Source organism: Triturus cristatus, chromosome 4_1 (genome assembly GCF_964204655.1).
Source record: "Triturus cristatus chromosome 4_1, aTriCri1.1, whole genome shotgun sequence".
Lineage (NCBI taxonomy): Eukaryota > Metazoa > Chordata > Amphibia > Caudata > Salamandridae > Triturus > Triturus cristatus.
This window is the reverse complement of record NC_140585.1, coordinates 50,039,938-50,052,109: the sequence shown is the minus strand read 5'-3', so window position 1 is coordinate 50,052,109 and position 12,172 is coordinate 50,039,938. Positions and strand designations below refer to the sequence as shown.

The 12,172-nt window shown below is 43.4% G+C and overlaps 1 protein-coding gene across 1 annotated transcript; it reads right to left on the bottom strand.

Annotated features, from left to right (window-relative positions):
* Nucleotides 1–318: 318 nt before the first annotated feature.
* Nucleotides 319–1,314, bottom strand: LOC146839449 (proto-oncogene Mas-like). The gene has a single exon (XM_085650804.1). The coding sequence runs from the start codon at nucleotides 1,312–1,314 to the stop codon at nucleotides 319–321; it is 996 nt and encodes a 331-aa protein (XP_085506930.1).
* Between the last annotated feature and the right edge of the window lie 10,858 nt (nucleotides 1,315–12,172).

Genomic DNA, 12,172 nt, shown 5'->3' with positions numbered 1-12,172 from the left:
GGACCACTGCATGTAGACCATGTATTTAGTTACCTAGTGAACACGACTCAGGGACTCCCACATCATCATACTTGGTTCAACATCCACACGCCGAGATAGTGCACAAGGGAGTCGATTCTTGAGAGCTGGGCTCTATTTACTTGATTTCTTTACGAGGCTGGCATTTGAAGAAGGAGGCCTATGAAATGTTAACTGTTAAAGATTCATAATGCCTTATCCTACCACTAGGTGGGTGAGCCAAGTCATGGACACTTGTTATTGCACTTCTGATTGGGTGGAAGAGAACTGTACCAGGTTGGAGTGAAGCTTGTGCCTATTTTATTTCAGCTCTGGTCCCTCACTGGTTGTGGTTGAGACAACGCTGTCTGTTCCTGTCTGCGTGGAGTCAGTTTCATCCTTGAAGGCCGCCTGAAGCACTGTCTGCATAGAGGCCCTCTTGTTCCACTTCCATTGGCCACCAACAAAAAAATAGACGAATGGGTTGAGGCTGCTGCTTATAGCTGAAAACAGAACAGTCAACAAAGCAAGGTTATCCGGATACTCTAAATGTTCATAATGCAGCAGAGTCATCAGCCTCATCGGCAGGGCAAAAACGAGAAAGATGACCACTGTCGCTATGACAATGACATAGAGCTTGGAGGACTGGCGCATGAGCGAGTCTCTCTGTACCCGGATGAGGAGGGTCAGGCCGGACACCACCATGAGTGGGGTGAAGATGAGGAAGTTCAGCAGGCACATGAAGATGAAGACAGCATGTTCACAAAGGCTGGAGGGCCCTTCATGCACGTGGTCCTCCTCGAAGCAGGAGAAGAACTCCACTGACGTCACCACCAAAGAGAGCGCCCACAGAAGACAACAGTTGATTAATGACAGGTGCTTTGGCCGACGGCACTGGTACCAGATGGGGAAGATGACAGACAGGCAGCGTTCTACGCTGATGGCAGTCAGGAGAGAAAGGCTCATGTTGTACCCAAAAGAGAAGAAGACTTCCAGTGTTAAACCAAGGGCATACTCATACTGTAGAAATGGCTCATAGTGAACAACAAAAACACTCAGCACTCCGATGACAGAGCAGAGGAGAAACATGAAGTCAGCTACTGAGAGATTGAGAATGTAGATCGTGAACCGGTTTCTCTTGATCCAGAAAGTGAGGAAACAGAAGACGGTGCCATTGCCAAGCAGTCCAATGAGTGAGATGACCAAACTCACGACGCCCACAGTTAGATCTGTTGTGGATAAGGTACAATTCTGAATGTTCGTATCGGTCTTGTTAACCCACTCTGGCTCTGTATCATTGAGGCACGGGTCAGCCATGTTGACACGTTGGGCTCCTCCTCTGTGCTCTCCCTAAGAATCAAAGCCAATGAGGAAGATGCAGTTAGACCACATTTGTCTAAGAAAACAAAATAACGTATTCAATAGAATCAATTTAGCTACCACTGTCAACTTTAAACATCTCTTAGACCTAGGAGGAAGAGTTATCACCAAACTTTGGAGGAGCTGTCCGAGGAGTCTCCGGTGTGGTATAAATGACACTAGGTGGACCTCAACTAAGGTGGTTGGCCTGTCAGAGGAGCAGATGGGGATGTGTTGTGATTTTTAAATATGCACTGTTATCACCCACCTACAAATCAGGCCCTGGTGTCTTAGGCATATGAACAGAGGAAGGATCAGAAACATATATATGAATACTGGGTAAAAAAAGCCCACTAGAAAGGGTATCACTTCAATAGAAATGAGGAAGAATTTCTGGATGTCTGGAGCACTCCCTGAAAATGTGCACCACATGAAATTGTGGCAATGATCTGAGATATTGTGTCTTTGCAGATTCATGTTTAAACAAAGAGAAAACAGAACAGAAAACAAACAGAAAAACAAACCACACCATTGACCTCCAGATGTTCTGGACATTACCAACACTATAAATCTGAGTATATGACACAAACACCCCATGCCATCTAACCAAGCATTGATAGCAACGTGTTGGGCTCATTGTCCTCAAGAGATGTTCCTTACTCCACAAGTCACTAGGACATTGTTGAACCTGACACCCTTGCTGCGGGTGCGGGTCTGTACCCCACATATTTTCCTTTAATCAACCTCTTTTTGCTGACTTCGTTTTTGCTGGCCTTAGTACTCTGCACACTTAACACTGCTAACCAGTGCTAAAGTTCTTATGCTTTCTCCTTTTATCATTGTAACATTGGCTTCCACCAAAGTGGCATATTTAATTTACTTGTAAGTCCATAGAAAAGTGATACTACCTGTACCCAGGGCCTCTAAATTAAATGCTACCAGTTGGACTGCAGCACTAATTGTCCCACCCACGTAAGTAGCCTTTTAATCATGTTTCAGGCCTGAAATTGGAGCCTGGATGTGCACTTTAAACTGCCATTTCGACCTGGAAAAATAAACCTTTTGCCAGGTCTAAACCTTCCTTTTTAATACACATAAGTCACCCCAAAGGTAGGCCCTAAACAGCAAAAAAGGCAGGGTGCAATGTATTTAAAAAGTTAGACATGTACATTTAGCCTTTACATATCCTGGTAGTAAAAACACTCTTAAATTGTTTTTTCAGTACAACAATGCCTCTTCCATTGGATAATATTGGTTTACCTTATTACTTTTAATAAGTGATAACTTTTAATTGGGAGCAGGTACGAATATTGAGTTTGATCACTAAAGAATTGTAATTTTAAACCCTCTTTAATGGTAAAACTTGATTTTAAGTCACAATTTTGATTAATGCCACTTTTAGAAAGTTAGCATTTTTTTGTCCCAACCATTTGGTGCATGCAGCCTGTATTTTGGGTCACATCACTAACTGTAGCTGACAATCGACCTTTGTTTATTGTTCCCAGACAGGGAAATAGGTGTTAGCAGGTAGGGCATCTCCGACTTGATAGAGTGTGGAGCTCTCACCTACCACACTTGCACATCATAAAGGCTCTACCTCAGCACACTCACAAAGGGTTCAACACTAGTCTTTTGTGCCAGAGCAGGGAGGAAGGAAATTCCGAACACCTCTAGAAACTTTTTCTACTTCAAAGCTGGCACCAAGGACAAATAGTGGAACCTCACACCCAACAACTCAGTACACGTCTGGACCTGTTGAGACACAGAAGGACTGCTGTGCTGTCTTGCTGAAAGAAGGATTGCTACTCTGCTGCCCTGCTACTTTTCAGCCTGAGTGGGAAGGACTGGACCTGAATCTTGATCCCATGACCACCAGAACAAGATACAATGATACTACCAATTCTGCACGGCGCAGGTGGGCCCTGGCATAAAATGCCTCGTTTATAACATCTTTCACATTTGTATCAATACTTGCCAGATTGTCGTAATAAAGTCTCAAACCTAACCCATGTAAATTATTCTTCACAAAGCGGAGCCAGGGAATAGACAGTGCACTATCTAAGTTGGTACAATCTTTGATAACGTCTCTTGAGAACATTAGGTCCTCAGATAACCAAATCTTGGCCCATAAAAGCAAAGGAGCAATGGCACATCGATCTTCAAGATAGGCCAACCCTAGCTCCTGGTGGCAAAAATGTGTGGGAGCACTATTAGGAGCCAATAATAACCTCTTTATAAATTTGTTTTCCAGGACCTGCAGTTGTCGGGTATTATAGTAGCCCCAGACTCAAGCCCCATAGGATGCCACCGACAAACATTTAACTTTGTAGAGGGTAACCAGTTCTGTCACTTTTTTATGACCTAGCTTGCAGGCAAAACAAAACAATCCCTCCACAACCTGACTGGTGTGTTGTACCCTAGCTGTGATAAGATGGTCCCAATTCATAGTCTCATAAAAATATTCCCTAAGTATGTAAAAATCTTTAGCTTGTCAATGGTCTTGCCCCTAACCTCAAATGTTCTTGTTTTAATCATCATGACATAATATTGAATAAAATGTACTTTTAAATGCAATGCTGCCATAAAATCAGTAAAAGCATTAAGTGACTTTTGGAGGCTATTTCCTGTCAAAGCCATTAAAACAGTATCGTATGCATAAGATACCAATGGGATTGCAATGGCTCCAATTCTAGTGAAATCAAATTCCTTCTCTATTAAAAAAGTCTATAAACCGTTTGTATATAATAAAAAAAGGAATGGAGCTAAAATACAACCCTGCCGAACACCTTCTGAGGAGATGATGGGGCCAGTCTTCTCCCAACCAAGAACCGTATCGTACGGCAACTGTTGTGGAGGTGTGAAGCCTACGTAGGAGGGATATAAGAGCTTCTTCAAAACCCATTTGCTCCATCAGCCCCCACAATTTCTCCCAGTTAACCGTGTCAAAAGCACTGGGCAAGTCCATGAAGGCCATATTGATGGAACCCCTCCTGGCCTTCATGAACTTGCCCATAAAAAGGGACAGGTTTAGGCACTGTTCTGTAGCACCCCTCCCCTTCTAAAACCATATAACCCTCCCCAGTATCTTAGCAGTGTCATCGATTAGCGAAATTTGCCTATACCAGGCGGGGTCATTCCTGTTACCTTTCTTATATACTGGAACAACAAAATCTGTTTTAGTGACCTCTACGAGACATATTCCTATAAGGCAAATGATTTTTTTTAACTGATATATCCAGCTTTCATAGTCAACACAAGGCACACACTGACGAATACCTTTCTGACACCTTTGAATTGAAGCAATAACGATCCTCCAAGCTCAGTGAAAAACGACACTGCTCTCAAATTGCGGGCTTCAATTAAAGAAATCTGAAGTATGAATAGATTGATGCAGGGGCACTTACTCCCAATCTAGATTCCCTCTCCTTCCCTTCTGGCTTGCTGCTGCTCAACAAGACGCCACCGCTGGGAGCATCACCAGTGTTGCCAGGTAGGTTTTGTAGAACAAGCACAATCACTTGCAAAAACGTCCCAAAACAAGCTCACTCTGAATAACAAACATCGGAGCAGAGTGTCTGTGGACGTGCCGAGGCGCTTGGAAGTTCCAACAGCCCACCGTCTCAATCAAAAAGAATGTCAACACCAATAAGGGACAAAATCAGTGCAAAATTGTGTGGTAAGAGCGCTGTGTGATCGGCAAAACTGCCCCCTATGTAACATCCCCATATCACAGCGGTGGAGCATACCCCTCGGCAGCTTGGCATATTAGGAATTGGATATATTGCTGGGTGTGCTTGTGCTCCTCCTGAGCAAGTGTTTGGCAGGACCCCCTTCCGATCCTTGATTTAGCTGTATGGTGGATGAACTAAGCCTTCTCTGCAGGCATAATGCAAGTCGAATCTGAATTTGATTCACTGTGTCAAATATTAATCGGGCATGGGTGCGGTAAACTCCGCTACGCAGTGGTAGCAGAGTTTTTGCCGAAACTTTGTGCTCCAAGCAGCGTGCTAAGTAGCCAAAACACCCTGAACTCTGCCGACAGAGCAGAGTTCACCACCCACCCTTCGATTTAATGGCCTAACAGTCCCTATTCCAGCCCACACTCAATAGTGGTAAACCTGACCTTGTGCCTTTGTACGGTTCCAGTGTGACCAGATGACCACAGGTGGCGCTTTGTGTTTTTTTTTTGTTTTTAATAGCTATTTTTACCTTAATCTTTCACAAATAATAAATTTGCTTCTACTAATTGTATTTTTGATATTTTCGTGTCAAATAATTTATTCTGTTTATTTTTCTAAATTGTAGTGAGATTTTTCTTGTTTGTGTTTTCACTTTATTACTTTATTACTCTACACATTGCATTTAAGTTAAGCCTGACTTATTTCCTGCGAAGGTACCAGAGGGTTGAGCACAGGTTACTTTGGAGTTTGCTTGTGTTTCACCCTGACAAGAGTTGTGGTTGCTGCTTGAGTAGGGTTTCACCCCCTCCGCCAGGAACCCAATTTCCTTAAGACTTTATAGGCAAGGCCTTTGCTTTACCCTTCACTACGGCACGGATTGTTCACTGCAGCATGCAGACTATCACAAGGCGAGCCACAAACATTATCAAAGATGCCATCACTAACAGCACCACCACCACATGATTTGTTAGGTGATGTCAATTGCAAAGCTGTCTAACTTCCATCTGTGATCTACTTTGCATTTTGTGGAGCTTGAAGCCATGCATAGTAAACTTAACATCTAATAAAACAATGTTTTCATGCGATTTTTTTATTATGTCTAAACTAAAGAGTACTATTTACATCAATTTGCCAAAAATTGAAAAACACATTTGTAGGAATTTTTTGTAAGGACAACTTATCATAGTAGTTTTTGAACATTGGTGAAAATAAATATTTTTTGTTTTGGTGAATATTGTGAACAAATGCCTGCAATAGATATCAACATTGTATTTTTGTACTATTAACACTTTTTTTTTTTATTCAAGTACCAATCTTTCCCAAAATTGAGCATTTCTATATATTCCGGTTATATGTTTATTTTGCCAATCTTGTGAATATTGTCCAAGTATTATTAAAGCCAGGAGGAAATCAGTGCGTAAATTAAACATGCAACTAACAATCTTCATCATATTGTGACGAATGAGTGCATGGATGGATGGACGGAAAAGATTATGGACAGAAGTATGGATATAAGGAGGTTGGATTGGTCGAAAGTGGACAGGAAGAATGTGAGAAGGGTTTTTTGTCCTGTATCTGAGTTCCCACTCAGATTATACCCTTTGTTACGTTCTGGAATGACAAACGAGAAGAATTTTACTCTGCATGATTAATAAAAATCTATCCATGTACAATCCGCAACATTAGAGTTAATAAAACACAGTATAAAATAACATTCAAATACTAAGAAGAGCAATCATCCCAGCACCTTGTTGTTTTGTGTTTCGCGTTGCAGACCAAGATGGGGGGTGTCACTAACAAATAGCATCCGGAACGAGATTGGTTGAGGGGCTCAGTTCTGTGCTCTAAAGTGTGGGTACAGCATGCAGAGCAAGGACTCAAAGGTGGTATACCTATGCGTATATTAAGCAGGTTAAAGTGCATGGTGTTGCCCCTTAATGCGCTGGTAACATAGGGCTAAAAAGGACAGAAAGTGCAAAATAGCAGATTGAAGTGCATGATTATGTCCCTTGGTGTACGTCTGGTTAGCTAAAACTAGTGAACCAAAGTTGGGCGCTAACAAACCATCCGCTGCTGATCACCGGAGGACTTTACGCCCTTCCCAGGTCAAACAGGATTACTTTAGAAGCAATCCCAGAGTCATTGGATGATCATCCAACTACTCTAGAAGTCATTTTCACATCATCAGACATCATCAAGCTCTTGAAGTCATCAGCAGAGTTTAGAAACTTGAGCTCGATGACTTGTGGATGACTTGAAAATGAGCATCTGATGACTTCACAAGGTGTGACTATTCCTGATGACTTCAGGAGGATTTAAGAATGAGTATGCGATGACTTCACAAGGTGTGACTATTCCTGATGACTTCAGGAGGATTTAAGAATGAGTATGTGATTACTTCATAAGATCCAATTGTGCTTGATGATTTGAAAATAAACATCCAAATCTCCACAAGCATCATTTCTTCTTAACATGATGAAATTGCTCCTTATGTTTTGAGAATGCTTATACTTGTAGTGCAAGAGGTAAGCACAACTAATCTTTTACCTCTACTACCATCACCCCGCATACCATCACAATGCAACTACCATTACGCGGCAATGCCATTACAACGCATGGCATTACAATGCATATGCATTAACCACACATGCTTTTACAACGAAATTTGTTGTAAATGCATGAATGGTAGAAGCATATGTGATTTATATGTAAGTATAAGGTATGTATAGGGTTTGGGTTTTGGAGTGTAGGGTTATATGTTTTGGGGTTCAGGGGTAATTATAGGGTTAAGGAGTTTGGGGTGCTGGGGTATTTATAGGGTTCAGGGTGGGTTTAGGTTTTGGGGTGTCTGGGTATTTTTAGGGTTCAGGGTGGGTTTAGATTTTGGGGTGCAGGGGTATTTTTAGGGTTCAGGGTGGGTTTAGGTTTTGGGGTGCAGGTTTATTTTTAGTGGTCAGGAGTAATTTTAGGGTTAAGGGCATGTTTGGGTTTTGGGATGCTGGGGTATTTTTTAGGGTTCAGGGTGGGTTTAGGTTTTAGGGTGCAGGGGTATTTTTAGGGTTTAGGTTTTGGGGTGCGGGTTTATTTTTAGTTGTCAGGGGTAGTTTTAGGGTTAAGGGCATGTTTGGGTTTTGGGCTGCCCAGGGTATTTTTGGGGTTCAGGGTGGGTTTAGGTTTTGGGGTGCAGGGGTATTTTTAGGGTTCAGGGTCGTTGTAGGTTTTGGGTGCAGGTTTATTTTTAGTGGTCATGGCTAATTTTAGGGTTAAGGGTATGTTTGGGTTTTGGAGTGCTGGGGTATTTTTAGGGTTCAGGGTCGGTTTAGTTTTTGGGGTGCAGGGGTATTTTTAAGGTTTAGGTTTTGGGGTGCAGGTTTATTTTTAGTGGTCCGGGGTAGTTTTAGGGTTAAGGACATGTTTAGGTTTTGGGGTGCCCAGGGTATTTTTGGGGTTCAGGGTGGGTTTAGGTTTTGGGGTGCAGGGGTATTTTTAGGGTTCAGGGTCATTTTAGGTTTTGTGGTGCAGGTTTATTTTTAGTGGTTATGGGTAATTTTAGGGGTAAGGGTATGTTTGGGTTTTGGGGTGTTGGGGTATTTTTAGGGTTCAGGGTGGGTTTAGTTTTTGGGGTGCTGGGGTATTTTTAAGTGGCATGGTGGGTTAGGGTTTTGGGGTGTAGGGGAATTTTTAGGGTTCAGGGTGTGTTTGGGTTTAGAGGTGCTGGGGGATTTTTAGGGTTCAGAGTGGCTTTAGGTTTGGGGTGCAGTAGAAAATTTAGGGATCAGGGTGTGTTTTGTTTTTGCGGTGCTCAGGGTAATTTCAGTGTACAGGGTTCAGTTTAGGTTTTGGGGTGCTAGGGTAGTTTAAGGGTTCAGGGTGGGATTGGGGGTGCAGGGGTATTGTTAGTGGTCAGGGTGTGTTTTAGGGTTCAGGGTGGATTTGGGGTGCCAAGGGTAATTTAAGATTTTAGTGGGCATGGGTATTGGGGTGGTATGGGTAATTTAACAATGTTAGGGGTGTTTAGTTATTGGGATAAAAAAAGGCCTTTTTTTGTTTTTAGTTGTTTTTAAAAAATAATTAAAATTAAATATATATATACATATCATATTAAAATATATATATATATTTACCATAAACACTTTTACAAATTTTATGCACTCACCGTGCACGCCTTTGCGTTGTCATGGCATGCGTGGTAAAGGCATATGCGGAGTAAAAGTTTGCGGGGTGATTATATCGCGTGGTTGTGCATTTTTATACAAAGGTGAAAAATTGCTTTGCAATTTTTAATAAACAAAAAGGGCAGAAATGGTGCTGTGCATGAATAGCAAAATGTATGCAGCGTTAAAGGTTGGAAATAGAATTACACGCACCTAAAAGTGGAAAGACTATGATGCCTCTATCATAGCTGCCAAGGTTTCAGATTGCGTATGTGTGACATTTTCATATTTCACTGTAATTAGGAGTGACATTCAACGACTATGAGTGACACTTTCCTGGGAACAAAAATCAAACAATGAAGATGAGGGAAATATATAAATAACAGAAATTAGATCCATTTGAGCAACCAGAAACACTAAAAAAAAGTCTTAATAAAGCTGCAAAGCACTAGAAATGGAAGGGCACTAAGCAACATGAAACACAGGGCGCTCTGGCGCTAAGCAGGCCACTTGTTACTAGTAGCAAGTCTCATCTTCCGTACTCACAACAATACCAGTGGGCACTCGTTTTTGTGCCTTTCTGTCCTCTGTCCCTTTCGTTTTCCCTCTTTTTTTGTGCCTCTGCGCCACTCGTTTTTCTCTCTTTTTCTGCGCCTTTCTGCCCTCTGCCCCTGTCGTTTTTGGTGCCCTTCTGCCCTCTGTGCAACTCGTTTTTGTGCCTTTCTGCCCTCTGTGCCACTCGTTTTGCTCTCTTTTTCTGTGCATTCCTGCCCTCTGCTCCTGTCTTTTTGGTGCCTCTCTGCCCTCTGTGCCACTCGTTTTTCTCTCTTTTTCTGTGCCTTTCTCCCCTCTGCTCCTGTCGTTTTTGGTGCCCTTCTGCCCTCTGCCACTTGTTTTTGTGTCCTGCCCTCTGTCCCTCTCGTTTTTCCCTCGTTTTTTGTGCCTCTCTGCGCCACTCGTTTTTCTCTCTTTTTCTGCGCCTTTCTGCCCTCTGCCCCTGTCGTTTTTGGTGCCCTTCTGCCCTCTGTGCAACTCGTTTTTGTGCCTTTCTGCCCTCTGTGCCGCTCGTTTTGCTCTCTTTTTCTGTGCATTCCTGCCCTCTGCTCCTGTCTTTTTGGTGCCTCTCTGCCCTCTGTGCCACTCGTTCTTCTCTCTTTTTCTGTGCCTTTCTGCCCTCTGCTCCTGTCGTTTTTGGTGCCCTTCTGCCCTCTGCCACTTGTTTTTGTGTCCTGCCCTCTGTCCCTCTCGTTTTTCCCTCGTTTTTTGTGCCTCTCTGCGCCACTCGTTTTTCTCTCTTTTTCTGCGCCTTTCTGCCCTCTGCCCCTGTCGTTTTTGGTGCCCTTCTGCCCTCTGTGCAACTCGTTTTTGTACCTTTCTGCCCTCTGTGCCACTCGTTTTGCTCTCTTTTTCTGTGCATTCCTGCCCTCTGCTCCTGTCTTTTTGGTGCCTCTCTGCCCTCTGTGCCACTCGTTTTTCTCTCTTTTTCTGTGCCTTTCTGCCCTCTGCTCCTGTCGTTTTTGGTGCCCTTCTGCCCTCTGCCACTTGTTTTTGTGTCCTGCCCTCTGTCCCTCTCGTTTTTCCCTCGTTTTTTGTGCCTCTCTGCGCCACTCGTTTTTTAATCTCTTTTTCGGCGCCTTTCTGACCTCTGCCCCTGTCGTTTTTGGTGCCCTTCTGTCCTCTGTGCAACTCGTTTTTGTGCCTTACTGCTCTCTGTCCCGCTCGTTTTGCTCTCTTTTTCTGTGTTTCCTTCCTCGATGCTGCCAGCACGATCTAGTCAATTTTAGTGACTAACACTCTTGACTATTTGTGAGAGCCAAATTCTAATAAAGTTGGAGAGTTAAAAACAAATTTACAAGCATAAAAAAGAGCCAACTTAATTCTGAATACCATTGAAAATTGTGTGTTCATGGGATCGGCCACTTGTGCATTGGCACAATTTGGAGGTATCAATGAAGCTGAGCTAAACATTAGCCCGGGGGACTACTTTTGTCCTTCTTCAATTTCAAGTTCTTCATACCGGAAGTTGTACTCAGCCGGAAGTGGGTCTCAAGCAAGACCAGCGAGGCGAGGCGAGGGGAGATTAAGTGCTGGTGTGCCAAACCACCGACTATTGATTACCGGTGCCTTCTGTGCGTGTTTGCAGGAGAATGGAAGGGATATGCATTGCTGAATGTCGTCAGTATTTGTTAGGTCTCGCCTAGGCAGCGCTTGCGCTGTCTCGTTGAGACATGCAGTATACACTATAGTGTATACAAGCTCCACCCACTCTCCACCAATCATTTTCATTGGTTGGTGTCTTAAATGGTGACTTCCAATTGGCTGTAGGCTTGTTAGTCCCTCCTTTGTGTCCTTCCACGGCTATTGGCCCCTTTACTGCACAGACTACTTCTTACAATGCCTTCTCACCCCCTATGATTACATTGCCAATGCTTGTTTTATTTGTTACTCCCCACAATGCTCGTTTTATTTGTCTCTCGATTTGTTTAATTATTACTGATTAATACAGCCCACTCCACGGGACCTTTTTATTTATAATTAAATACAGCCCAAGCCGAGGATCGAACTCTGCTCTTCAGCTCCAACGTCGGCAGCCTTATGTGATACGCCACCTTCCTGGCTTCAAGACAAGCCCCTTAAAGGGGTTTATCTCTGTTTCCATTGCGTGCACTTTACAGTGCCCCTGGGGCACAAGCAGGGACCTACTACAGTGCTTCTCTATCAGAATGCACTTTGCGCGGTCCCCCCGGGGCACAAGCAGGCATCCACTTCAGGTCTAAGCAAGCGTGTGATGAGTGGAAGCGTGTGTGTGTGTGAGTGCGCACGCGAGGCTGCAGGAGTAGACGGATGTCGAATTTCATGATCGCAAGGGGGAACACTCATTACAACGACTGTATTCACATGCTGCCTTTGCAACTCGGCTTTTACATCGCGGGAGGCTTAACACCACAGGTTTTTAGATCGCGTGCACATTTACTTCGGTAA